This window comes from Anolis sagrei, chromosome 8 (genome assembly GCF_037176765.1).
Source record: "Anolis sagrei isolate rAnoSag1 chromosome 8, rAnoSag1.mat, whole genome shotgun sequence".
Lineage (NCBI taxonomy): Eukaryota > Metazoa > Chordata > Lepidosauria > Squamata > Dactyloidae > Anolis > Anolis sagrei.
The window spans coordinates 4,973,074-5,000,963 of record NC_090028.1 but is presented as its reverse complement, the minus strand read 5'-3'; the positions used below and the strand labels follow the sequence as shown (position 1 = coordinate 5,000,963).

The 27,890-nt window shown below is 43.0% G+C and overlaps 1 protein-coding gene across 1 annotated transcript; it reads right to left on the bottom strand.

The window, feature by feature from the left end:
• Positions 1 to 975: 975 nt before the first annotated feature.
• On the bottom strand, positions 976 to 27,819 carry COQ9 (coenzyme Q9). The gene is made up of 9 exons (XM_067470980.1): positions 27,712 to 27,819; positions 25,645 to 25,798; positions 23,916 to 24,051; positions 19,685 to 19,827; positions 17,875 to 17,959; positions 14,627 to 14,731; positions 6,758 to 6,913; positions 5,043 to 5,096; positions 976 to 1,650 (listed from the first exon to the last, which is right to left on the bottom strand). Exons 1-9 carry the CDS (start codon positions 27,764 to 27,766, stop codon positions 1,615 to 1,617), a joined length of 924 nt encoding a protein of 307 aa, XP_067327081.1. The 5' UTR covers positions 27,767 to 27,819; the 3' UTR covers positions 976 to 1,614.
• Between the last annotated feature and the right edge of the window lie 71 nt (positions 27,820 to 27,890).

Below are 27,890 nucleotides of genomic sequence, written 5' to 3'. Positions count from 1 at the left end.
AGGAATATTGCATTTAAATCACCCCTGACAGATGGCCATCCAGCCCGTTTAAAAGCTTCCAAAGAAGGAGCCTCCACCACACTCCGGGGCAGAGAGTTCCACTGCTGAACGGCTCTCACAGTCAGGAAGTTCTTCCTCATGATCAGATGGAATCTCCTCTCTTGTAGAAGCCATTGTTCCTTGTCCTAGTCTTCAAGGAAGCAGAAAACAAGCTTGCTCCCTCCTCCCTGTGGCTTCCTCTCACATATTTACACATGGCTATCATATCTCCTCTCAGCCTTCTCTTCTTCAGGCTAAACATGCCCAGCTCTTTAAGCCGCTCCTCATAGGGCTTGTTCTCCAGACCGTTGATCATTTTAGTCACCCTCGTAGATCAATAGCTACCGCTTCGGCCATATGACCATGCAGTTATGCCGGCCACATGACCTTGGAGGCGTCTACGGATAACGCCAGCTCTTCGGCTTAGAACATGCTACATTAGAGTGTTTTTGAACTACTAGGTTGGAAGCTGGGGTTAACAACGGGAGCTCACCCAATCCTGCAGATTTTAGCCATCAACCTTCTAGTTAGCAAGTTCTATAGCTTAGCTTCTGAAACAAATTACTAATCCGATTTCAGCCATTTTGCACATTTCTATTAACCATACAGAATTACAGTTGAATCGTCCTCAGTTTGACCCAGATTCTCTTGGCTGACTATTCTGCCATTGAGTTGCCAGCAGAAGGGGAAAGACAACCATATGTAGATCAACCATGAAGATAAGAAGGAAGGAAGGCACATACCAAACGAATAGGCTTCGCATGGCCAGCAAATTGCCAGCCGTTCCTTTCCACAGACTCTGAGCAACTCTGGGAAAAATGCAATCACTCAACTAAGGCACTAAAAAGGTGACGGCATTCATCTCCTGCACTCTCTCCCGTGAGTGACGTTACGCCAAGGCAGAAAGCTGAAAGTATGTTCAGAACGCACAAACCGTAAATGGCCACACAGAGAACCCATTCGATTTTATTATTCTTATGATTAATTAATTTACAGTTATGTCAGTCTCCAGGAAAAAAACAGAAATTATGCATTCACCAGAGAGCTGTGAATACGCTGTCGACAAGAAGGAACCATTCGAGAACTGGGGCAATTGTCATTATTAATCCAACTCCCAGGAAAGGACCGAAAAGCATGGAACAGCACCAGGAGCCTGTTTTGCCTCTTGGGAGTCAAGCCGCATTAGGAACGGGAGGAAAATGAGACCATTTTGCTATCTTCACCAAGGAAAGATAAGGACACAAATGGGGTAGAGAGGAAAAACGAGACTGAAGTATCCAAAACGACAGTCAATCTTCATTTTAAAAAATGGATCCGACTCTATTTATTTTTTTCCTGGGTAGATCAAACACCAAGGGGGAGGTGGCAGGACCAGGGGACCCACTTGGCAACTCACACAGGGTCCAGAAAATAAAAGATTCTTATAATAATTTGATGGTGCATGTGTATGAATGAAAGAGAGAGCGAGAGAGGTGTGGAGTGAGAAAGAGAAAAGTGGGAAGAGGAAAGCCGTGGCAATTTATCCCTGGGACTCTTTTCCTAACCGGTCTCAGGTGAGGTGCTGCCACGCTCGCTTCACCGACGTTGATTCAGTCCTGTGAGGTTCTTTATCTAAACAATGCAGAAAAAAGGGATGATAGATGAGGCAAACAAACAATATAAGTGTGCTATCATCATCAACAATGCCTTTGTTTATACCTCACAACCAGGTTCTGTTTGTGGCTTACTTAAGGGCAGCTTACTCATGCCTGTCTGTCTGTCCATCCATCCATCCATCCATCCACCCATTCCTCCATCTATCTATCTTCCACATCAACGTACAGAGCTTGCCATCTATCTATCTGTCTGTCCGTCCGTCCATCCATCTTTCACCTCAACATGTAAGGGTGGATATCTATCTATCTATCTGTCTGTCTTTCTGTCTGTCTGTCTCCCATGTCAACATCCAGGGGTTGACATCTATCTATTCCATCCATACCTCTGTCTGTCTGTTTATCTAACTATTTCCCACCTCAATGTACAAGGGTTGACATCTATCTATCTACCCATTCAGCCATCCATCCAGCCATCAATCTATCTCCCATGTCAACGTACAGGGCTTGACATCTATCTATCTATCTATCTATCTATCTATCTATCTATCTATCTATCTACCTACCTACCTACCTACCTACCTATCCAGCCATCCATCCATCTCCAACGTCAACGTACAGGGTTTAACATCTATCTCTCTCTCTCTCTATCTCTCTATCTCCCACCTCCACATACAAGGGTTGACAACTATCTATCTACCCATCTAGCCATCCAGCCATCCAATCATCAATCTATCTATCTCCCATTTCAACGTACAGGGCTTGACATACACACACACACACACACACACACACCTATCCATCCTTCTATCTCCCACCTCAACGTACAGGGGTTAACATCTATCTATCTATCTATCTATCATCTATCTATCTATCCCCCACCTCCATGTACAAGGGTTGACATCTATCTATCTACCCATCCAGCCATCCATCAACATACAGGGGTTGACATCTATCTATCTATCTATCTATCTATCTATCTATCCCCCACCTCCATGTACAAGGGTTGACATCTATCTATCTACCCATCCAGCCATCCATCAACGTACAGGGCTTGACATCTATCTATCTATCTATCTATCTATCTATCTATCTATCTATCTAGCTATCATCTACCCATCCATCCATTCATCCATCCTTCTATCTCCCACCTCAACGTACAGGGGTTGACATCTATCTATTTATCTGTCTGTCTGCTTATCTCTCACATCAACATACAGGAGTTGACATCTATCTATTCCATCCATTCCTCTATCTATCTATCTATCTATCTATCTATCTATCTCCCACCTCCACGTATAAGGGTTGACATCTATCTGTCTACCCATCTAGCTCCCACATCACCATACAGGGCTTGACATCTATCTATCTATCTATCTATCTATCTATCTATCTATCTATCTAGTGATCTTCTACCTATCCATCCATCCTTCTATCTTCCACCTCGAAGTACAGGGGTTGACATCTATCTATCTGTCTGTCTGCCTATCTCTCACGTCAGTGTACAGGAGTTGACATCTATCTATTCCATCCATTCCTCTATCTATCTATCTATCTATCTATCTATCTATCTATCTATCTATCTCTCACCTCCACGAACAAGGTTTGACATCTATCTATTTAATCAAACAGCCAGCCATCCATCTATCTCTCAACTCAACATACAGGGGTTAACATCCATCCATGCATCCATCCATTTATCTATTACCCCTTGTAGCCCATAAGTCTGATTGCCTTCCAAGGGAAGAGTCTTGATGGTGGGTTTATAAATGACTGTAGATTCTGGATCTGCATGATCTTTCTTTCACAATGAGGACATCAATTTCCACGCAGAAGGTGGTCCCTTCTTCTTCTTGGCACATTTCTCCCTTTCGCCCTTTAAGGGAGAAATTTGTGCCTCTCCAAAATCCACAGCACTCTTGCTGACCTCTAGTTCCAATTCTTGAGGGCCAGTGCTTCCCAGTTCTCTCTTGGTGTTTATGTTACATTTATTTAAGTTTATCTTTAAGCCCATCTTTCAATCTCTTTTGCTGTCCACCAACATTCTGTTTTTCATTCTTGAGCTCAGAATAAAGCAACTGCTTCAAGAGATTGGGCGTCAGATAAGAGCGTCGGATAGGACGGAATGTCGGCTAAGCGAAGGTCGGATAAGTGAGACTCTCCTATACAAATAAAGACCTGTTTCTTGTGGCAGGCCTACCCAAGTGAATGTTAACTATGAGTTTACTGTATTTTCATCTTTGTTTTGTGTATGTCATAGAAATAAGGTTTAAGTCTGACTTGGCCACGGTGGTCCACGCTTTGGTTACATCCCGTTTAGATTACTGCAACGCTCTCTACGTGGGGTTGCCTCTGAAGACTGCCCGGAAGCTCCAACTAGTCCAACGTGCGGCAGCCAGAATGCTAACACGAGCAGGGTACAGGGAGCATACTACTCCTCTGTTGCGCCAACTCCACTGGCTGCCAATTAGCTTCCGAGCACAATTCAAAGTGCTGGTGTTAAGCTATATAGCCCTAAACGACTCCGGCCCAGTTTACCTGTCCGAACGTATTCTCCCATATGAACCATCTAGGTTGTTAAGATTGTCTGGAGGGGCCCTGCTCTCGGTCCCACCAGCCTCTCAGGCGTGTCTGGTGGGGGCGAGGGACAGGGCCTTCTCGGTGGTGGCCTCTCGACTCTGGCACTCTCTCCCACTGGAGATCAGAACTGCCTCCTCCATTCTGTCGTTCAGAAAACGGGTGAAAACCTGGCTATGGGGTTTGGCTTTCGACGAGTGAATCAATATTTCTGTGATCGGATAGATGACGATGAATGATGGACAACGAGTTCACTATGACGACTGACCATTGTTATTATGTGATTGCATTTTGCTATTATAACGTTTTAATTGAATATATTATATGATGTTTTTAATGATTGTTTTGTGATTTTATTGTTGGAAACCGGCCCGAATCCCCCGATAGAGGGGAGAAGACCGGTATACAAAATTGCTAAATAAATAAATAATATAATATAATATAATATAATATAATATATGTATTTTATATAAAGCTTTATGATGATGTGCTATGCCCCACAGTGAGAAAAGGAAAAAAATAAAATGATGATGACGATACAAACGATCAACCTTGCAATGGAATCGAACTAACAGCTGCATTACCAACTTCAAATGAAGAATTACGAATAGTAATAGGCAACTAACTCTGCTTGTTACAAGTGGAATGACAATTTCTCCAAACCGAACTCACTGCAATAATTGCAGAAAAATGCCCCATGTAGGCTATTTCACAGACCCTTCAACATTTCTGAGAATAACTACTCTGATGCAAAACCTTGCTGAGCCCTCCTCCAATCTTATAATTCCCAAAGATGTTTCAGAGAGGAAACCATCTGCCTTTAGCATTACTTACAGTAACAGCAGCACCCATCAGTCCCTGGACGAGAGCCTCTCCTGTGGCTTGTACCTGGAAAGACAAATACAAGGATGGTGAAACCTCCAATCACATACTGGTTCTTATTTGGATTTTTTTTGGGGGGGGGGGGTTGCATGATAAAGCTTGAAGGAATAATTGTAGACTGAAGGCTGCCAAAGTGTGGCCCAATGTTGTAGTTCAGCTTGTGATTGCGTCTGATGTTCATGATGGAAATGGGAATGAAAGGTTTTCTGGGCCTGGGTCTGTTGGCCAATGCAATATTCCTGCTTCTTGGCAGAATGGGGATGGACTGGATGGTCCATGAGGTCTCTTCCAACTCTTTGATTCTATGATTCTATGACTCTTCGTCATAAAGGATGGAGCGACAGCGCCCCTCTGTGGCTGGCAACTTCCAAAGGTGCAGACAAGCTGGATGTTCAACTGGATGTCAACACAACACAATACACCTCCTTTCTGTTTTGTCTTTGTCCCGTCCAAAAAAAGGATTGAATTAAAATTACAACAGCAAAACAACAGAGAGGAAACAATCAAGGACATCTAATCACATCTCAACAAAAGATTGCCCCAGGCACTAACAAGCCACACCAAACAACTGCCAGGCCATTAAATGCTAATCAAGGTGGTCAGTTGAAACATTCTCACCTGCCTCCAACAGACAAGAGATATTTGTCCCACCCTGGTCATTGCACAGATATATAAACATATTTTCCTAGTACCAACAGACCTCACTACCTCTGAGGGTGCTTGCCATAGATGCAGACGAAATGTCAGGAGAGAATGCCTCTAGAACATGGCCATATAAAAAAAACCCTACAACAACCCAAAGGGATTGAATGTTTGCCATGTATGTGTATTGTGATTCACCCTGAGTCCCCTTCGGGGTGTTATAGAATACAAACAAAGTGTTGTTGCTGTTGCTGTTGATCTGGTAACACGTGGAAGCCATTTATTAGCTTCATATGAAAAAGCAATGGTGAATTCAAACCACCAAACACCTAAGAAAGATTGCAGATGGACAATCAGAAAACATATTAGAAGAATTATACCAAGGGTCTGGAGAACAAGCCCTATGAGGAGCGGCTTAAGGAGCTGGGCATGTTTAGCCTGAAGAAGAGAAGGCTGAGAGGAGATATGATAGCCATGTATAAATATGTGAGAGGAAGCCACAGGGAGGAGGGAGCAAGCTAGTTTTCTGCTTCCCTGGAGACTAGGACGCAATGGAACAATGGCTTCAAACTACTAGAAAGGAGATTCCATCTGAACATGAGGAGGAACTTCCTGACTGTGAGAGCCGTTCAGCAGTGGAACTCTCTGCCCCGGAGTGTGGTGGAGGCTCCTTCTTTGGAAGCTTTTAAACAGCTTTTAAACAGAGGCTGGATGGCCATCTGTCAGGGGTGATTTGAATGCAATATTTCTGCTTCTTGGATGAATGGGGTTGGACTGGAAGGCCCATGAGGTCTCTTCCAACTCTTTGATTCTATGATTCGATGATATATATGTAAAGGATGAAATTAGAAGTAATTAGAAGCCGCTTTGAGTTGTTTAGAATGTTTAAATATAAGAAAGGTATTTTTAAAAAAACCAAAATTCTGCTACAATTAAACAGTGTAACTGGGAGTTGTTATTCCCTTTGAGGTGCCCTTGTTGGCTCAACCCGGACTGCAGATCACACAAATAATGGAAGGTGTTACCTGTTTGGCTGTGTGTCCCATGTTCATTGCATCGGATATTCGGTTTTGGAGGAAAGTCCAGGTATCCTCGAAGTCAGGAGAGGAGTCCTGCAGCATCACAAGCTCTGTGGTGTTGAAAATGCCAGCCAGCACTGCACGACGCGTGTACCAGTTGATCTGGAAAGACGGAGATCGAGAAACATGAAATTAAGATGGTGCAGTGAACATTGGTTTTAACATGTATGTATGCTCATGTGCTCTGCTACAGCTAACTTCTCTGATTGAATTAGTCTGCAGAGTCTTTCATGTTCTTTGATTTGTGTCTGGGTAATTCTGTGTTTGGGGATCCCTATGTAGACTTGTCCACAGCTGTACAATATAGGTAGACTCCTGCAGTGGTTAGAGGATCCCTCTTATCCTTTGCTGAATGTCACATTTGTGGGATTTTCTCAATCAGATATCCTCACTGATTGACTTTGCAAACTTCATGGCTATTCAATGCTAATTCAAGCTTGCAACTTGCAATATTCACACTTGCTTCAAACAGACAAGGGTTCTTCTTCCTACCCTGTACATTATTCCACAGAAATATAACAGTGATTCCCAACATGTGGTCCATGGACCACCGTCGGTCCCCAAGAACTAAAACATGATCCGCGACCTCATTGTTACTACATCGTTACAACGAGAGCAACTGGTCTCACAAAACCCTCTTGCTGTTGCATCCTAGAGCAGGAACAGGGCCCTCTAATCATTAATCACACCACACCTTGAATGTAGGAAGAGTCCTTTTTTATCGAAGAATAACTGGAGCCAATAAAAGAGACAATAAAGCAAAACAGCCAAATAGTGCAGCAATATAAGCAGTGTCCAAACATAGGAATAATAACAATGTCCAAAAAGCTTGCAAAAATAATCCAAATGCAGTGAATAACCAAAAGCCTTCAATAGAAAACCATGAACAGAGTAGCCAGTGCTAATCCACTTGAAAAGCTAGATATATCCTTAGAGACGAGGCCACTTGAAACAGGAATTTCCAGGAGACTTGAGCTTGATTCCAAATGATGCCTGATCTGAAGAAGATTCTCTAAGGGCCCAATTTGAGTCCCAAAAACTGGTTTCTACTCCCCCCCAGTTTTTGGCCTTAACTGCCAAATTCTTTCTGACCTGCGTAAACATTGGGCCTCTCGGCAGTTCTGGCTGATTTCCAGATGGGGACTGGTCTTATCTATCTCTTCATTAACTCCAACGGGTGTGAAACTATCTTGCAAACTCAAGCCTGGAGAAGGGAGTAAACCTTCTTCCCTTGCTCTGACAGCAACTTTCTCATGAGAACTTAGCCTTTCCCTTGACCCCTCTTGATCAGTGTCTGTAGTAACCAGAGGCGGCCCTAGGTAATTTTCAATGGTAAGCAAACAGTATTTTGGTGCCGCTCCCCCAACCAATCATTGATATATATTTTCTGTTTGTCGTGGGAGTTCTGTGTGCCATATTTGGTTCAATTCCATCATTGGTGGAGTTCAGAATGCTCTTTGATTGTAGGTGAACTATACATCCCAGTAACTACACTTGCCGCACTTGCTCCCTTGCCTGGCCCGCTTTGGGTCCGGAGGCGTGCCTGAAGACCCCGGTGTGTGCACCAAAAGTCACCTCTTCTCCTGACTTTATCCTCAGCCATTGGGACCGAGAGAGAGAGAGAGAGAGAGAGAGAGAGAGACAGAGGTGGAGATGCCCACTTTTCCTGAAGGTAGGTGCAAAAACAAAGGAGGGAGCGGAGGTGGGAGATACCTCCAGCCGGAGGAGCTCTCTCTCTCTCTCTCTCCCTCTCTCTTGGTCCCAATGGCTGAAGAGAAAGTCAGGAGAAGAGGCGACTTTTGGTGCGCACGCTGGGGTCTTCAGACACGCCTCCGGACCCGAAGCGGGCCAGGCGCGGCGGCTCCGCCCCTTGGCATGCCCGCGGATTGGGGAGAAGAGACGAGGCGGGTGGAGCACCGGGGGATCGGGAAAGAGAGCTGGTCAAGGGGAAAGGATCGAATGCGGAGAACTACTGAGTGCCAGCTCTGCTCGCGCACCCGGTGGCCGGGTGGAGCAGGAACGAGAGGGGCGAGGCGAGGCTCAAGGGCCCAACCCTTTTGGGAAGAGGATCGCCCGGCAGCGAGGCAAGAAAGCCAAGGCTCCCCCCGGACTGCTAGGGCTGTTGTGAGTTGAGGGGGCGCTCCTCAAGTGGCGGTCGAGGGGCATTTACAGAGGCGCCTCTGCGCCCCTGGCAGTAACTTACTTTGCGTAATGGACGAGCCACCCCTGGCAGTAACATTATTGTCCAAAGTGTCTCCATTTTGCACCTCATCCTCACTGATCACATTAGGAGGGGAAAACACAATCATCGACTCAGGCTCAAACACCCAACACTTATAGTGCCAAATCAATGTGGATGTCGGGAGGGGAGAGGCTGACCACCCACGAAAGACACGACAACAAGCCTCCTGGCTGCTGCTTCTCCTCTTCCTCTTCCCTCCCTGAGCAGAGCTATTCCATGTGGTGCCTGGAAGCAGGAGTGACTTGGTGTCTTTGTTTGCAGGCCTGTTCTTGAGATTATTTGGAGTGCTGATTCAGATAATTGCATCGGATAGACCACATCAGCTCTAGATTATTAAATATGGTTTTCTATGGGCAAGCATATTCTGTATCAGAACCTAGAGCTGATGTGGTCTATCAAATGCAATTTTCCTGAATCAGCATCCCAAACAACTAAACAGAATCTAAAGTTTACCAAAAACTGATTTGTACCCCTTTTGGTACTAATGTTGGAGAGTGGTCCCTGGTCAAAGTAGTCTCCATTCAAGTGGTCCCTGGTCAAAGTAGTCCCCAGTCAAAGTAGTCCCCGTTCATGTGGTCCCTGTTCAAGTGGTCCCTGGTCAAAGTGGTCCCTGGCCAAAGTGGTCCCTGGCCAAAGTGGTCCTTGGTCAAAGTGGTCCCTGGTCAAAGTGGTCCCTGGTCAAAGTGGTTCCTGGTCAAACTAGTCCCTGGTCAAGTGGTCCCTGGCCAAAGTGGTTCCTGGGCAAGTGGTCCCTGGTTGAGTGTTTCCTAGTCAAAGTGGTCCCTGGTCAAAGTGGTCCCTGGTCAAAAAGAGGTTGGGAACCACAGATATATACACATACATTCGTGCATACATGCACTCCACTTGCTTCACTGCCAACAGAACCTCTGAAGATGCCATTAGCTGCAGATGCAGGCAAAATGTCAGGAGAGAGTGCTGCTGGAACATGGTCATACAGCCCGAAAAACACACAGCAACCTGGTGATTCCGGCCATGAAAGCCTTTGATATATTTTAATACTGTTAATATTTAATTATATTGTATATTTTTCGGGTTTTAAATTGTATTGTATCTTTTTGACTGTAAACCACTTCAAGTCCCTTTTTTGGAGAGAAAAAGCATGATATAAACAACAACAACTGAAAGTAAAACAAGGGCATTTCCCTACTTTTCGAGACTAAAAGCTCGGCACAACTGCTAAGACTAAGGTTTTTAAAAGGCGCACCCACAATTTGCATTCTACCAAAAAGGGCCTTAGTTTCCGAATGCGCTTTCCATCTCTCACTTGGCTCTCTGGTTTATTCCTTTAATTTGCCTGCAGGCTATTTATTTGTCACCGCAGCGGCTGCTGTTTTATTTTCGCCCAAGTTTATTAAAGCCATCCGTTAGGAAGACCCGCTAAGCTCTTCTTACTCCTGTGTTACGTCTATAACAGGTCGAGTAATTCATTAATGGCTTTAATTAAGAGATAATTTACTTTGCTTTTTATTTCCTGCCGGAAAGATGATGTGCTTTAGCATAAGCTCTGAGTATTTTTAGGTTGCAAATTAAGATGTTTCCAAATAAAATCTTTCACTTTCTGTCATCTCCAATGGAATCAAACTGGGTTTTAAGCAGGCACATGCCCCATTCGGCTCAGTACAGGACATTTTAAGAGGCATGCTCCGTTTTCTTAAATGTCTATAAAAAGAAAAATATCTTATTTGCTGGCTATTTTAAACATCCTGAGCTCTAGAAGTCTCGCCACCTTTGATTTGGGCACTTTCTCTTTGCGTAATTGCCCAAATAGTTGCCATAATAATAATAAAATTAATAATAATGTATTGTTGAAGGCTTTCATGGCCGGTATGAAAGCCTTCGACCTTGGGAAGTCTGACTTGGCCACGGTAGTCCACGCTCTGGTTACATCCCGTTTAGACTACTGCAACGCTCTCTACGTGGGGTTGCCTTTGAAGACAGCTCGGAAGCTCCAACTAGTCCAACGCTCGGCAGCCATGATTTTAACAGGAGCGGAGTGCAGGGAGCATACAACCCCCCTGTTGCGCCAACTCCACTGGCTACCGATCTGCTACCGGGCTGAATTCAAAGTGCTGGCGTTGGCCTTTAAAGCCCTAAATGGTTCCGGCCCAAGCTACCTATCTGACCGCATCTCTGCCTATGAACCCACCAGGACTTTGAGATCTTCCGGGGAGACCCTGCTCTCGATCCCGCCTGCTTCTCAAGCTCGGCTGGCGGGGACGAGAGATAGGGCCTTCTCGGTGGTGGCTCCTCGGCTGTGGAACGCCCTTCCTACGGACATTAGACTAGCACCATCTCTAATGGTATTCCGCAAAAAAGTGAAGACCTGGCTGTTTGAGCAGGCGTTCTAATAATTAGTGCAATGATTGGTTAATGAACACTGGAATGGAACAATGGATGACGAATCTGGAACATGATTTTTATGACGAGACGGCAGTGAATGGGTATTGTAGTAACTGTTTATTAATTGTGTAATGTGTTAGGTTGTTAACTGTTTCTATACTGTAGCACTGAATTTTTGCTGTTCGTATTTGTTGTGAACCGCTGTGAGTCGCCTTCGGGCTGAGGACAGCGGTATATAAGTAAGGTAAATAATAATAAATAAATAAATAAATTATAAATTGTATGATTTTAACTGTATTTGTGTTTAGATTGGCTTTAGTAACGCTGGAGCGGCCTAAGTCAGAGGAGTCCTCCATGTGCGTTGCCATGGAGACCGATGCAGGAGAGAAGTGGGAGGAGCTTAGAGGGGAGAGTTTGGAAAACTACAGTTAATAGTCAGTCAGGAGTCAGGTTTAGAGGAGTGAGGAGTTAGGAGTTGTGAGAGAAGGAGAGGAAAGGTGGCTGAGTGACTTGTGAAGCAAAGCTTTGAGGCTTTGGGAAGCAGAGTTTGGCTATTGGAAGTTTCTCAGGTTAGTGTAGCCGAATGGAGAAACATAGCCGGTATTCTTTTAGTCTAAGGAGAGGCTAAAGAATAGTTTATGTAGAATTTGATCTAGGGAGGATCAAATAAGGGAAACATCCCTGTATTGAAACTTTGTCTGAAACAAGTGCTCTATGTCAGAAAGATACTGTGTTACTTGAAAGAATGAACTGTTAAACTTACAAGTATTATTCCAAGTGCTATAAGAAGAAGTTACATCTTGCAATCACACGCCTTGTACTTAATAAAATTGTTAACTTTTGTTTGAAGATTGCCTCATCTCCGTCTGTTCTGCATCCAAGGTGCCATTTCTCACAATATTACAACTTACCTCACGTGGTGGCAGAAACGCAGAGAAAAATAACCAAATAAATCTACATTCTTCTCTCCAGTCACACTACAGTATATACAGTGTAATTGCTTCTAAGCTATTACTTTCTTAATTCAGGAAGAGGTGCAGTTGAACTTGGTGGTAAATTTGGTTCCTAATCGGCAACCTCCATTTCAAATTGGCTATTTCTTTTTAAAATTGGTTACTGGAGTGAAATCTCCTGAATACTGGTTCCTTTCAAATCGGTGGCAACAATAAATCATCCCTCCTCTCTCCTATATCCTTTCAAATGTGGCTGTTCATTTCTGTAAATGTTGAACATGGATGGAGCAAGCACGCTTCCCTGAGGCAAACCCTTCTTCTTCTTCTTCTTCTTCTTATTATTATTATTATTATTATTATTATTATTATTATTATCATGGCCGGTATGACTACCACCTCACCTGCCTCATAGGAAACCTGCTACAAAACAGGAGCTTTTTTGTTGAGTTCCAGGGCCAGAGAAGCAGATGGCGGAAACAGAAGAACGGCCTGCCTCAGGGGAGCGTGCTTGCTCCATCCATGTTCAACATCTACACAAATGACCAGCCACTGCCAGAAGGGACAGAGAGCTTCATCTATGCTGATGATCATGCCATCACCGCTCAAGCAGGGAGCTTTGAGATGGTTGAACAGAAGCTCCCCGAAGCTCTAGGTGCTCTTACTGCCTCTTACAGGGAAAACCAGCTGATCCCTAACCCATCTAAAACACAGACATGTGCTTTTCATCTCAAAAACAGACAAGCATCCCGAGCTCTGAGGGTTATTACCTGGGAAGGAATCCCACTGGAAGAAGCACTGCCTGAACATCAAGCAAAAAGTGGGTGCTAGAAACAATATCATACGAAAGCTTAATTCTAGCACAACCTGGGGATCACAATCAGACACAGTGAAGACATCCGCTCTTGCGCTATGCTACTCTGCTGCTGAGTATGCATGCCCAGTGTGGAACACATCTCACCACACTAAAACAGGGGATGTGGCTCTTAATGAGACATGCCGCATTATCACGGGGTGTCTGCTCCCTACACCACTGGAGAAATTACACTGCTTAGCCGGTATTGCACCACCTGACATCCGCCGGGAAGTAGCAGCCAATAGTGAAAGGACCAAGGCAGAGACATCTCCAGCTCATCCCTTGTTTGGGTATCAGCCAGCACGTCAACGACTTAAATCTAGAAATAGTTTTCTAAGATCTACAGAGACACTCGCTGGAACACCTCAGCAAGCGAGAGTCCAAAAGTGGCAGGCCCAAATCCAGCACCTCAATCCGTGGGTGATACCAGCTGAGAGACTCCCTCCTGGGCACACAGAAGACTGGGCGACTTGGAAGGTGCTGAACAGACTGCGTTCTGGCACCACGAGATGCAGAGCCAACCTTCAGAAATGGGGCCACAAAGTGGAGTCCCTGACATGCGAGTGTGGAGAAGAGCAAACCTCTGACCACCTGCTGCAATGCCACCTGAGCCCTGCCACATGCACCATGGAGGATGTTCTTGTGGCAACACCAGAGGCACTCCAATGGGCCAGATACTGGTCAAAGGACATTTAACCCAGTGATGCCAGCCATGAAAGCCTTCGACAATACAATAATAATAATAATACTTTATTTATACCCCGCTCCATCTCCCCCAGGGGGACTCGGGGCGGCTTACATGAGGCCACACCCGTCAGTACAGTAAACACAAATAACGCAAAAGCATAACAGAACTAAAAAAATAAAAACATAGAATGCAAAACCAATATAACAAACAATCATCGAATCCTAGAGTTGGAAGAGACCTCGTGGGCCATCCAGTCCAACCCCATTCTGCCCAGAAGCAGGACAATTGCGTTCAAAGCACCCTGACCGATGGCCATCCAGTCTCGGTTTAAAAGCCTCCATAGAAGGAGCCTCCATCACACTCTGGGGCAGAGAGTTCCACTGCTGAACAGCTCTCACGGTTAAGAAGTTCTTCCTAATGTTCAGGTGGAATCTCCTTTCATGTAGTTTGATGCCATTGCTCCACGTCCTAGTCTCCAGGGCAGCAGGAAACAAGTTTGCTCCCTCCTCCCTGTGACTTCCTCTCACATATTTATACATGGCTATCATGTCTCCTTTCTGCCTTCTCTTCTGCAGGCTAAACATGCCGGGCTCTTTAAGCCGCTCCTCATAGGGCTTGTTCTCCATACACTTGATCATTTTAGTCACCCTCCTCTGGACATAACACATTTCCGTCTCTCCCCAAATGGAAACCATATCTGTGAGAATTTCCAACTTACATCAGTGGACTGGTCTCCTGCGTAGTGCCACATGTCATCCACCATGTTTGTCAGGAGGTTGAGGCTGGCTGGGATGTTGTGCGGCAGCAACAACACACTCATCGCCTAGAATGAATGAAATAATGCATTTTATTATTACGGTGGTCACAGATCACGAGTGTAAAACTTTAAAACATTACAAACATGTTCCAGAAGCATTCTCTCCTGACATTTTGCCCACATCTATGCCAGGCATCTTCAGAGGTTGAGAGGTCTGTTGGAAACTAGGAAAACACATTGTCAAAGGCATTCATGGCTGGAATCACTGGATTGTTGTGAGTTTTCTGGGCTGTCCGACCATGTTCCAGAAGCATTCTCTCCTGACATTTCACCCACATCTATGCCAGGCATCCTCAGAGGTAGAGAGGTCTGTTGGAAACTAGGAAAACGGGTTGTCGAAGGCATTCATGGCTGGAATCACTGGATTGTTGTGAGTTTTCTGGGCTGTCCGGCCATGTTCCAGAAGCATTCTCTCCTGACATTTCACCCACATCTATGCCAGGCATCCTCAGAGGTTGAGAAGTCTGTTGGAAACTAGGAAAACGGATTGTTGAAGGCATTCATGGCTGGAATCACTGGATTGTTCTGAGTTTTCTGGGCTGTCGGGCCATGTTCCAGAAGCATTCTCTCCTGACATTTCACCCACATCTCTGGCAGGCATCCTCAGAGGTTGAGGTCTGTTGGAAACTAGGCAAGTGGAGTTTATATATCTGTGGAATGTCCAGGGTGGGAGAAAGAACTCTTGTCTGTTGGAGGCAAGTGTCAATGTTGCTCTTGATTACCCTGATTATCATTGAATAGCCTTGCAGCTTCAAAGCCTGCCTGTTTCCTGCCTGGGGAGGGACTTTTGTTGGGAGGTATTAGGTGGCCCTGATTGTTTCTTGTCTGGAGTTCCCCTGTTTTCTGCAAATTTCTACAAGGAACACTTTGAAAAACAAGCCCTGGAAACAGCAACAAAAAGGCCCTGAAGCATTCTCTCCTGACGTTTCACCCACATCTTTGGCAGGCATCCTCAGAGGTTGCGAAGTCTATTGGAAACTAGGCAACTGGGGTTTATATACCTGTGGACTGTCCAGGGTGGGAGAAAGAACTCTTGTCTGTTGGAGGCAAGTGTGAATGTTGCAATGGACCTGCAAAGCCATTCAATGCTAATCAAGGCGGAGGCTTGAGAAGGTTACTATTTCCAACAGTTCTGACCAAGAGCAGTTGTAAATATTGGGATCTCACCTTGACATGACAAAATAAACAACCTTGACATGTGAACAACAATCAAACAAAATATGCACACTGGGGCAGAGAGTTCCACTGTTGAACATGATAAAATAATAATAATAATAATAATAATAATAATAATAATATGATGATGATGATGATAGAATCGTAGAATCCTAGAGTTGGAAGAGACCTCATGGGCCATCCAGTCCAACCCCCTGCCAAGAAGCAGGAAAATTGTATTCAAAGCACCCCCGACAGATGCCCATCCAGCCTCTGTTTAGAAGCCTCCACCACACTCCAGGGCAAAGAGTTCCACTGTTTAACATGATGATGATGATGATGATGATAGAATCATAGAATCCTAGAGTTGGAAGAGACCTCGTGGGCCATCTAGTCCAACCTCCTGCCAAGACGCAGGAAAATTGTAGTCCAAACACCCTAGACAGATGGCCATCCAGCCTCTGTTTAGAATCCTCCAAAGACGCCTCCACCACACTCCAGGGCAGAGAGTTCCACTGTTGAACATGATGATGATGATGACGATGATGATGATGATGATGATAGAATCATAGAATCATAGAGTTGGAAGAGACCTTATGGACCATCTAGTCCAACCCCCTGCCAAGAAGCAGGAAAATTGTATTCCAAACACCCTAGACAGATGGCCATCCAGCCTCTGTTTAAAAACCTCCAAAGAAGAAGCTTCCACCACACTCCAGAGCAGAGAGTTCCACTGTTGAACATGATGATGATGATGATGACGATAGAATCATAGAATCATAGAGTTGGAAGAGACCTTATGGACCATCTAGTCCAACCCCATTCTGCCAAGAAGCAGGAAAATTGTATTCAAAGCACCCCCTGCAGATGCCCATCCAGGCTCTGTTTAAAAGCCTCCAAAGAAGAAGCCTCCACCACACTCCAGGGCAGAGAATTCCACTGTTGAACATGTTGATGATGGTAATGATAGAATCATAGAATCCTAGAGTTGGAAGAGACCTCATGGGCCATCCAGTCCAACCCCCTGCCAAGAAGCAGGAAAATTGTAATCAAAGCACCCCCGACAGATGCCCATCCAGCCTCTGTTTAAAAGCCTCCAAAGAAGAGGCCTCCACCACACTCCAGGGCAGAGAGTTCCACTGTTGAACATGATGATTATGATGACAGAATCATAGAATCCTAGAGTTGGAAGAAACCTCCTGGGCCATCTAGTCCAACCCCATTCTGCTAAGAAGCAGGTAAATTGTATTCAAAGCACCCCCGACAGATGCCCATCCCGCCTCTGTTTAAAAGCCTCCAAAGAAGAAGCCTCCACCACACTCCGGGGAAGAGAGTTCCACTGTTGAACATGATGATAATAATAATAATATGATGATGATGATGATGATGATAGAATCATAGAATCCTAGAGTTGGAAGAGACCTTGTGGGCCATCTAGTCCAACCCCCGGCAGATGGCCATCCAGCCTCTGTTTAGAAGCCTCCAAAGAAGAAGCCACACTCCAGGGCAGAGAGTTCCACTGATGAACATGATGATGATGATAATAATAATAATAATAATAATAATATGATGATGATGATAATGATGATGATGAGGATAGAATCATAGAATCCTAGAGTTGGAAGAGACCTCATGGGCCATCCAGTCCAACCCCCTGCCAAGCAGGAAAATTGTATTCAAAGCACCCCCGACAGATGCCCATCCAGCCTTTGTTTAAAAGCCTCCAAAGAAGAAGCCTCCACCACACTCCGGGGCAGAGAGTTCCACTGTTGAACATGATGATGATGATGATGATAATAATAATAATAATATGATGATGATGATGATATTTATTATTGGTAAGCAACAGCAGCAGAGGTCCCTCCCCACTTTGACAGTTGCCAGGCAGAAGGATGTTTTAGGACACGGATAGCCCTCCAAGCCCCATCGAAGATAAGTTTCCCATGTGTACCAGTCATTAAAAACAAGTCGAGCAAACAGTTTTCGTTTTGTACCTGGGGCCACTTTTCAATATAGGGAATGAGCATCCTCAGCCGGGCCTCCATGGCATCCTTGAGGAACTGGTCTGTCTTCTTCTTTCTTGAAAAAAAGAAAAGAGCGTTGATGATAACAATGTGGTTCTGACCCTTAGGGTTATAAGTCAGGAGGCAAGGTGGATTAGGAACGCATAATTCGCAACCCTTGTGGCCAAATTCAGAGGACAGGCTTTCTCTGCCAATCTAGAACAGTGTTTCGCAGCCTTCTAAATGCTGCAACCCCTTAATACAGTTCCTCATGTTGTGGTGACCCCACAACCATCACATTAGTTTTGTTGCTCCTTCATAACTGTAATTTTACTATTGTTGTGAATCGTAATGCAAATATCTGATATGCAGGATGTATTTTTATTCACTGGACCAAATTTGGCACAAATACCCAATATGCCCAAATTTGGTGAGATGGGGGGGATTGATTTTGTCATTTTGGAGTTGTAGTTGCTGGGATTTATAGTTCACCTACAGTCAAAGAACATTCTGAATTCCACCAATGATGGAATGGGACCAAACTTGGCACATGACCAACAGAAAATATTGGGTTTGGTGGGCATTGACCTTGAGTTTGGGAGCTGTAGTTCACCTATGGACTCAAACCATGATGGATATGGACCAGACTTGGCACAGATACTCAATACGTCCAAATGTGAAAACTGGTGGAGCTTGGGGGAAATAGACCTTGACATTTGGGAGTTGTAGTTGCTGGGAATTATAGTTCACCTACAGTCAAAGAACATTCCGAACTCCACCAACGATGGAATGGGACCAAACTTGGCACACAGAACTCCCATGACCAAATGAAAAAAACTGGAAGGGTTTGGTGGGCATTGACCTTGAGTTTGGGAGTTGTAAATCACCTATGGACTCAAACCATGATGGATATGGACCAAACTTGGCACAGATACTCAATTTGTCCAAATGTGAAAACTGGTGGAGCTTGGGGAAAATAGACCTTGACATTTGGGAGTTGTAGTTGCTGGGATTTATAGTTCACCTACAGCCAAAGAACACTCTGAACTCCACCAATGATGGAATGGGACCAAACTTGGCACATAGAACTCCCATGACCAAATGAAAAAAACTGGAAGGGTTTGGTGGGCATTGACCTTGAGTTTGGGAGTTGTAGTTCACCTACATACAGAGAACACTATGGACTGAAACCATGATGGATATGGTCCAAATTTGCCACGGATACTCAGTATGTCCAAATGTAAAAACTGGGGGAGCTTGGGGAAAATAGACCTTGACATGTGGGATTTGTAGTTGTTGGGATTTATAGTTCGCCTACAATCAAAGAGTTCTCAACCCCACCAATGATAGAATTGGACCAAACTTGGCACACAGAACTCTCATGACCAACAGAAAATACTGGAAGGGTTTGGTGGGCATTGTCCTTGAGTTTGGAAATTGTAGTTCACCTATGGACTCAAACGATGATGGATATGGTCCAAACTTGGCACGGATACTCAGTATGGCCAAATGTGAAAACTGGGGGAGCTTGGGGAAAACAGACCATCACATTTGGGAGTTGTAGGTGCTGGGATTTATAGTTCACCTACAATCAAAGAGAGTTCTCAACCCCACCAATGATAGAATTGGATCAAACTTCCCACACAGAATCCCCATGACCAACGGATAATACTGTGTTTTCTGATGGTCTTTAGCAACCCTTCTGACACGCCCTCGCGACTTCCCCCAGGAGTCCTGACCCCAGGTTGAGAAATGCTGGTCTAGAACAAGATTCTCCACAAGCCTCTTGCTCTGTACTTACTCAGCTTGGCCCAGTTGCACCAGTTTGTGCTGTTCCAGGAGAAGTTCAGAAAGCGCAGAATTGCACTGGGACACGAAATGCAGGACCAGTTCGCTGCCGTCATTGTGGAAAAGTCCTGCTGCAGCAACAGAGAGACCTAGTGACTAAAAGGAGGAAGGGAGAGGAGTTGAGTCAGGAAAGAAGCATCACGGCGGGCATTGGCAGCCAAAAACATTCTGCGTTTTGTTCACAGAAGAGAGACATATTTATTATTTATTTATTTATTTCGGTTGCTTCTACCCCGCCCTTCTCACCCCGAAGGGGACTCAGAGCGGCTTACAAAAGCAAGGCACAATTCGATGCCCGCATCACATAACAACAATAAGACAAAATAACATCAATTAACAGAAAACAGCAATTCTAGCAATAACATAAATTAACAGAACAACAATTCTTTCAAGGCGAAAACAACCATAAAACCAGTAAAAGCAATAAAAGCAATACAAACTATTTCTCCTCATTGACGGCCAGCGTTCGCTATCTCATAGTTCAAATTCCAATTCCACAATTGTCAGTCCTGTCAGTCCTATCCATCTGGCTGTCCATATCTAGTTGTCAGATTGCCCGAAGGCCTGGTCCCACAACCACGTCTTTACCTTCCTCCTGAAGGAGAGGAGGGATGTTGATGCCCTAATTTCCCCCGGGAGTGAGTTCCACAGGTGAGGGGCCACCACTGAGAAGGCCCTGCTCCTCGTCCCCACCAGCCTCACTTGTGAGAGCGGTGGGGTTGAGAGCAGGGCCTCCCCAGATGATCTCAAATTCCGGGGTGGGACGTAGAGGGAGATACGTTCGGACAGATACACTGGACCGGAACCGTAAAGGGTTTTGTAGGTCAAAATCAGCACCTTGAATTGTGCTCGGAACTGAACCGGCAGCCAATGGAGCTGACACAGCAGGGGGGGGGGGGGGGTGTGCTCCCTGTATGTCGCTCCGGTAAGCAATCTGGTTGCCGCTCGTTGGACCAGTTGAAGTTTCCGAACAGTCTTCAAGGGCAACCCCACATAGAGTGCGTTGCAGTAGTCTATTCGGGATGTAACAAGAGCGTGGGCCACTGTGGCCAGATCAGACTTCCCAAGGTACGGGCACAACTGGTGCACAAGTTTTAGTTGTGCAAAAGCTCTCCCGGCCACCGCTGAAACCTGAGGTTCCAGGCTCAGTGAAGAGTCCAGGATCACTCCCAAGCTGCAAACCTCAGTCTTCAGGGGGAGTGTAACCCAAGTTAAGAAATTAGTTCAAATCTCAACTTAAATGCTGGCCTTGAGGCAAGCCATATCCTCAGGCTCCCATTTGCAGGATGAAAATCAAGTGATAATATAAACAAAGCTAATGAACATAAACCATTAAAGTTGGAAAGGGCTACATATCGATGTACAATATTATCATTTGCCTTAATTGTTCCTCTCTGCAAATACATTTGTGTCACTCTAAGGCTACATCGTTAATGTACATATCCTGCAAAGTTGGAAAGGGATACATATATGTGCAATATTATTGTTTGCTTTAATTGTTCCTCTCTGCAAATACAATTGTGTCACTCTATAGCTACATAGTTAATGTACATAACCTGTAAAGTTGGAAAAGGCAACACGTACTATAATATAATATATAATATTGTATATACATATATAGTATATACTAATAATATAATATAGTATATTGTATATACATATAATATTTATAATATTATAATGTAAAACAATATAATACTAGTAATAATAATTCAATATTATAATTATAATTATATATTTACGTTACATGTAATATTACTAATAATATTACAATATAACGGCATAGTGCAATATAGTAATATATACCGATATTGTACTCTGCTAATAATATAATAGATTGCATGAAAATATATATTGTAAGCCGCTCTGAGTCCCCTTTGGGGTGAGAAGGGCGGCATATAAATGCCGCAAATAAATAAATAAATAAATGTGCAATATTATGGTTTGCTTTAATTGTTCCTCTCTGCAAATACACTTGTGTCACTCTAAGGCTACATAGTTAATATACATAAAGCATTAAATTGAATGTATAAAATATTATTTTTTTGGCCTTATTGTTCTTCTTTGCAAACACACTTGTATCACTGGGTTGTTGTAGGTTTTTTGGGGCTATATGGCCATGTTCTAGAGAGGCATTCTCTCCTGACGTTTTGCCTGTATCTATGGCAAGCATCCCCAGAGGCAGTGAGGTCTGTTGGAACTAGGAAAATGGGTTTATATATCTGTGGAATGACCAGGGTGGGGCAAAGAACTCTTGTCTGCTGGCGCTAGGTGTGAATGTTTCAAATGACCACCTTGATTAGCATTTGATGGCCTGGCAGTGCCTGGGACAGTCATAGAATCATAGAATCATAGAATCATAGAATCAAAGAGTTGGAAGAGACCTCATGGGCCATCCAGTCCAACCCCCTGCCAAGAAGCAGGAATATTGCATTCAAATCACCCCTGACAAATGGCCATCCAGCCTCTGCTTAAAAGCTTCCAAAGAAGGAGCCTCCACCACACTCCGGGGCAGAGAGTTCCACTGCTGAACGGCTCTCACAGTCAGGAAGTTCTTCCTAATGTTCAGATGGAATCTCCTCTCTTGTAGTTTGAAGCCATTGTTCCGCGTCCTAGTCTCCAAGGAAGCAGAAAACAAGCTTGCTCCCTCCTCCCTGTGGCTTCCTCTCACATATTTATACATGGCTATCATATCTCCTCTCAGCCTTCTCTTCTTCAGGCTAAACATGCCCAATTCCCTAAGCCGCTCCTCATAGGGCTTGTTCTCCAGACCCTTGATCATTTTAGTCGCCCTCCTCTGGACACATTCCAGCTTGTCAATATCTTTCTTGAATTGTGGTGCCCAGAATTGGACACAATATTCCAGATGTGGTCTAACCAAAGCAGAATAGAGGGGTAGCATTACTTCCTTAGATCTAGACACTATGCTCCTATTGATGCAGGCCAAAATCCCATTGGCTTTTTTTGCCGCCACATCACATTGTTGGCTCATGTTTAACTTGTTGTCCACGAGGACTCCAAGATCTTTTTCACACGTACTGCTCTCGAGCCAGGCGTCCCCCATTCTGTATTCTTGCATTTCATTTTTTCTGCCAAAGTGGAGTATCTTGCATTTGTCACTGTTGAACTTCATTTTGTTAGTTTTGGCCCATCTCTCTAATCTGTCAAGATCGTTTTGAATTCTGCTCCTGTCCTCTGGACTATTGGCTATCCCTCCCAATTTGGTGTCGTCTGCAAACTTGATGATCATGTCTTCTAGCCCTTCATCTAAGTCATTAATAAAGATGTTGAACAGTCTTTTGTTGAGAGGTGATTAGATGTGCCTGATTGTTTCCTCTCTGTTGTTTTGCTGTTGTGATTTTAGAGTTTTTTAATACTGGTAGCCAGATTGTGTTCATTTTCATGGTCTCTTCCTTTCTGTTGAAATTGTCCACATGCTTGTGTATTTCAACAGCTTCTCTGTGCAGTCCGACATGGTGGTTGTTGGAGTGGTCCAGCATTTCTGTGTTCTCAAATAATATGGTCCTATCTAGTTTTCAGACTGATATGAGAGCCAAAATGGTTTTATTTTGTAGATCGACAGGGATTTGAAAAGAAAGGGGTATAAATAAAGTTATTATTATTATTATTATTATTATTATTATTATTATTATTATTAAACATATCCAGTACATAGATAGGTATAATTGGACATCATCAGAACTATTTTGTCTATTTATCAAAACCCAAATAAATTTAATGGGAACCTAAAAGAATGGCAAAAATGCCAGTGTTATTTCAGACTGATTTGATTGTTAAAAAACGGAAAAACAGATCCACTTTGAATAGATAGATACACATATATACACACACGCACACACAGGTGCTCCCAGTGGTGCAGCAGGTTAAACCGCTGGGCTGCTGAACTTGCTGACCAAAAGGTTGGTGGTTCAAATCTGGGGAATGCGGTGAGCTTCTGTTGGCAGCCCCAGCTTCTGCCAACCTAGCAGTTTGAAAACATGGAAATGTGGGTAGATCAATAGGGAAGGTAATGGTGCTCCATGCAGTCATGCTGGCCACATGACCTTGGAGGCGTCTACGGACAATGCCGACTCTTCGGTTTAGAAATGGAAGACACAACTGGACTTAATGTCAAGGGGAAATCTTTACCTTTACTACATACATACAAATAAACACACACACACCTTGGCTCCCTCTGCAATCGCATCCGCCGTCCATCCGTGCGATGGCACAAACTCTAAAGCTGCGGTCAGGATCCTGAGTTGGAGCTGCTCCTCGCTCTCATAGCCTTCTGATTCTTCGCCACCTTGGTCTGTGTAACTAAAGGGGAAAATATCAGAACAAATTGAAGCCTAAGAACAACTTCGGAAAGTTAGAAGTTCAGTCTCCCAGGTTGCTTTTACAAAAAATCCATTAATCCTTTTCTCAAATTCCTACAAATAAGATTTTGTTTGATAAATTAAGTGAGTACTGGGGTGTTATGTGGTTTCTGGACTGTACGGCAAATTTAATCAAGCAGCATTTTCTGCTGACGTTTCGCCTGCATCAATAGCTGGTATCTTCAGAGGATCTGATGGTAATCAAAGCACGTGAAGTATATAGAATCACAGAATAATAAGAATTGGAAGAGACCACATGGGCAATCTAGTCCAACCCCCTTCTTCCATCAAACCACCCCTGACAGATGGCCATCCAGCCTCTATTCCAAAGCCTCCAAGGAAGTAGTTTCCACCAGACCCTGAGGCAGAGAGTTCCACTGTTGAACGGTCTAAGATGTCAGGAAATTCTTCTTAATGTTTGCGTGGAATTTCCTCTCCTGACATTTGAACCCACTGCCCTGATTCCTAGTCTCCAGGGCAGCAGAAAGGAAGACTGCTTTCTCTTCCGTATGGCATCCTTTCACATCTATATAAATAAAAATGTAACGTTCGTTTGTGGGATTAACAGAACTCAAAAACCACTGGACGAATTGACACCAAATTTGGACACGAGACACCTAACAGTCCAATGTATGTCCTTCACTAAAAAAAAATGATTTTGTCATTTGGGAGTTGTAGTTGCTGGGATTTATAGTTCACCTACAATCAAAGAGCACTCTGAACCCCACCAACGATGGAATTGAACCAAACTTGGCACACAGAACTCCCATGACCAATAGAAAATACTGGAAGGCGTTGTTGAGCATTGTCTTTGAGTTTTGGAGTTGTAGTTCAGCTACATCCAGAGATCACTGTGGACTCAAACAAGGATGGATCTGGACCAAACTCTACACGAATACTCAATATGCCCAAATGTGAACACTGGTGAAGTGTGGGGGAAATAGAATCTTGACATTTGGGAGTTGTAGTTGCTGGGATTTATAGTTGACCTACAATCACAGAGCATTCTGAATCCCACCAACGATAGAATTGGGCCAAACCTCCCACACAGAACCCTCATGTGGGCCACAGCAACGTGTGGCAGGAGACGGCTAGTATTTATATATAGCTCTCATGTCTCCTCTCAACCTTCTCTTCTGAAGGCTAAACAGATCTAGCTCTTTAAGACGCTCCTCATAGGGATTCATTGTCTCTAGACCTTTGATCATTTTAGACACCTTCCAGCAGAGTCAATATTTATTTATTTATTTACTAAATACATTTATATACCACCCTTCTCAGCCCGCAGGCGACTCAGGGAGATTTACAGTCAACATCGAAGACATAAAATACAATTAAAGCAGTTAATTTGAATATAAAACCAGATAAAACAATCGTTCGACTTGCTGTCTATGAGAACTCCAGGATCTTTTTCACATGGGCTGGATGGTAATTGCGTCACCGCACACAGTTTGGAAAGCTCTGCAGTAGATCATGCCACTATGGTGCCTTTTGGAAAACTCTCCTGTGTTTGCGTGAATGCCATGCAGCATACCTGGGTCGTGAGTGCGAATGCTCCTGATCCTGTTGCTCCTCTAAAGGCTGAGTCGAGGACTGGAACGGAGGCTGTTTATGCTCATCCGAAGCTTTCCGGAGCGCAGCTGCCACACGGAGGGCCCGCTGGGCTGGATTGAGCTGGCATCGGAAGACTGCAGGGAAGAATCAGCCTTTTCAAATAGGTTACAATAGGTGTGGGAAAACTTGGGCCCTCCAGGTGTTTTGGACTTCAACTCCCACAATTCCTAACAGCCGGAAGGCTGTTAGGAATTGTGAGAGTTGAAGTCCAAAACATCTGGAGGGCTCAAGTTTGCACATGCTTGGGTTTCAATGCTTGCAGACCCTAAGAACTATACATAGAACTATCAAATCCTCGAGTCGGAAGGGACCTCAAGGGGTCATCCAATCCAAGAGTCTCCTTTGGGAAAGATAAAGTGGGTATAAATAAATATTATTATTATTATTTCCCTAATAATAATAATTTCCTTCAGGAAAGCTAAAACAGGTCTTTTTTATTATTATTATTATTATTATTATTTCCCTAATAATAATAATTTTCACTTTGAGTCTCCTTCAGGAAAGATAAAACGGGGTATAAATAAATAAATATAATAATAATAATTTACACTTTGAGTCTCCTTATGAAAAATAAATCTTGGTGTAAATAAATATAATAAATGTAATTATTATTATTATTATTATTGCTTTGAGTCTCCTTGAAGAAAGATAAAGCAGGGTATAAATAAATATAATAAATGTAATAATAATAATAATTTCTGCCTTGAGTATCCTTCGGGAAAGATAAACCAAGGCATAAATAGCTATAATAAATGTAATAATAATAATAATAATAATAATAATTGTTATTACTATATTATTATTATATTATTATATCATTACTATTATTATATTATTATCACTACAATCAATGTATTATATTATTATATTATATTACTATATTATATTTTTACTGTTATTATAACATTATTATTACTATAATCAATGTATTATACTATTATATTATATTACTATATTATATCTTTACTGTTATTATAATATTATTATTACTATAATCAATGTATTATAATATATTACTATATTATTATATTATAACTGTCATTATAATTTTATTACTATAATCAATGTATTATATTACTATTACTATATTATTATATTATATTACTATATTATTATATCATTACTGTTATTATAATTTTAATTACTATAACCAATGCATTTTATTATTATTACTATATTATTATATTTATTACTATATTATTATATCTTTAGTCTTATTATATTATTATTATTACTATAATCAATGTATTATAATATTATTGCTATTATCAATGGATTATATTACTATATTATTATATTATTATTATTATTACTATATTATTATATCTTTACTGTTATGATAATATTATTTTCTCTATAATCAATGTATTATATTATTATTACTATATTATTATATTATATTACTATATTATTATATCTTTGCTCTTATTATTATATTATTATTACTACAATGTATTATATTATTTCTACATTATATTTCTATGTTATTATATTATTACTGTTATTATAATTTTATTACTATTATCAATGTATTATATTGATAATAGTATTATGTATTATATTGATAAGTATTATTGATAAGTATTATATTAATAGTATTATGTATTATATTGACAGTGTATTATATTGATAATGTATTATATTATTACTATTTTTATTAAGATTATACTAATGCTATTACTTTATTATTATTATTATTATTATTCACCTGGAAATCCTCTTTTGCTCCCTGTAATTTATTGTATCTGCCTAGAACTTCCCAATATAGGCCTAAAAGAGAACACGTGACTCTATGGCGCTTAAAGCGGTCTCAAACCGCGTTAACTCTGCAGTGGAGACGCACCCTTGGGCGTTAAATGACCCCTTGCCCTTCCTGAAGGTCAGAGGGCGGAACCCTGATGCCAGACACCCCGTTTCGAAGAGATACGTGAGGCAAATTCCCCTTTCCCCCCCCCCCCTTCTTGTCTTTTCTGCCTCTTCCTCTCACCTTCTCTGCAGCGCCAAAGCGCCCAACCACTTCTCCTCAGCCCGGCCGCCGCCATCTTTGATGAGGGCACCGCTTCTGCTGGGCCCGCCTCTAAACAAGGGAGGCTGCCATTTTTGGAAAGGGCAAAAGGGGCGGAGTTTGACGTCGTCGCCTCAGCCCGGCTGCCGCCATCTTTGATG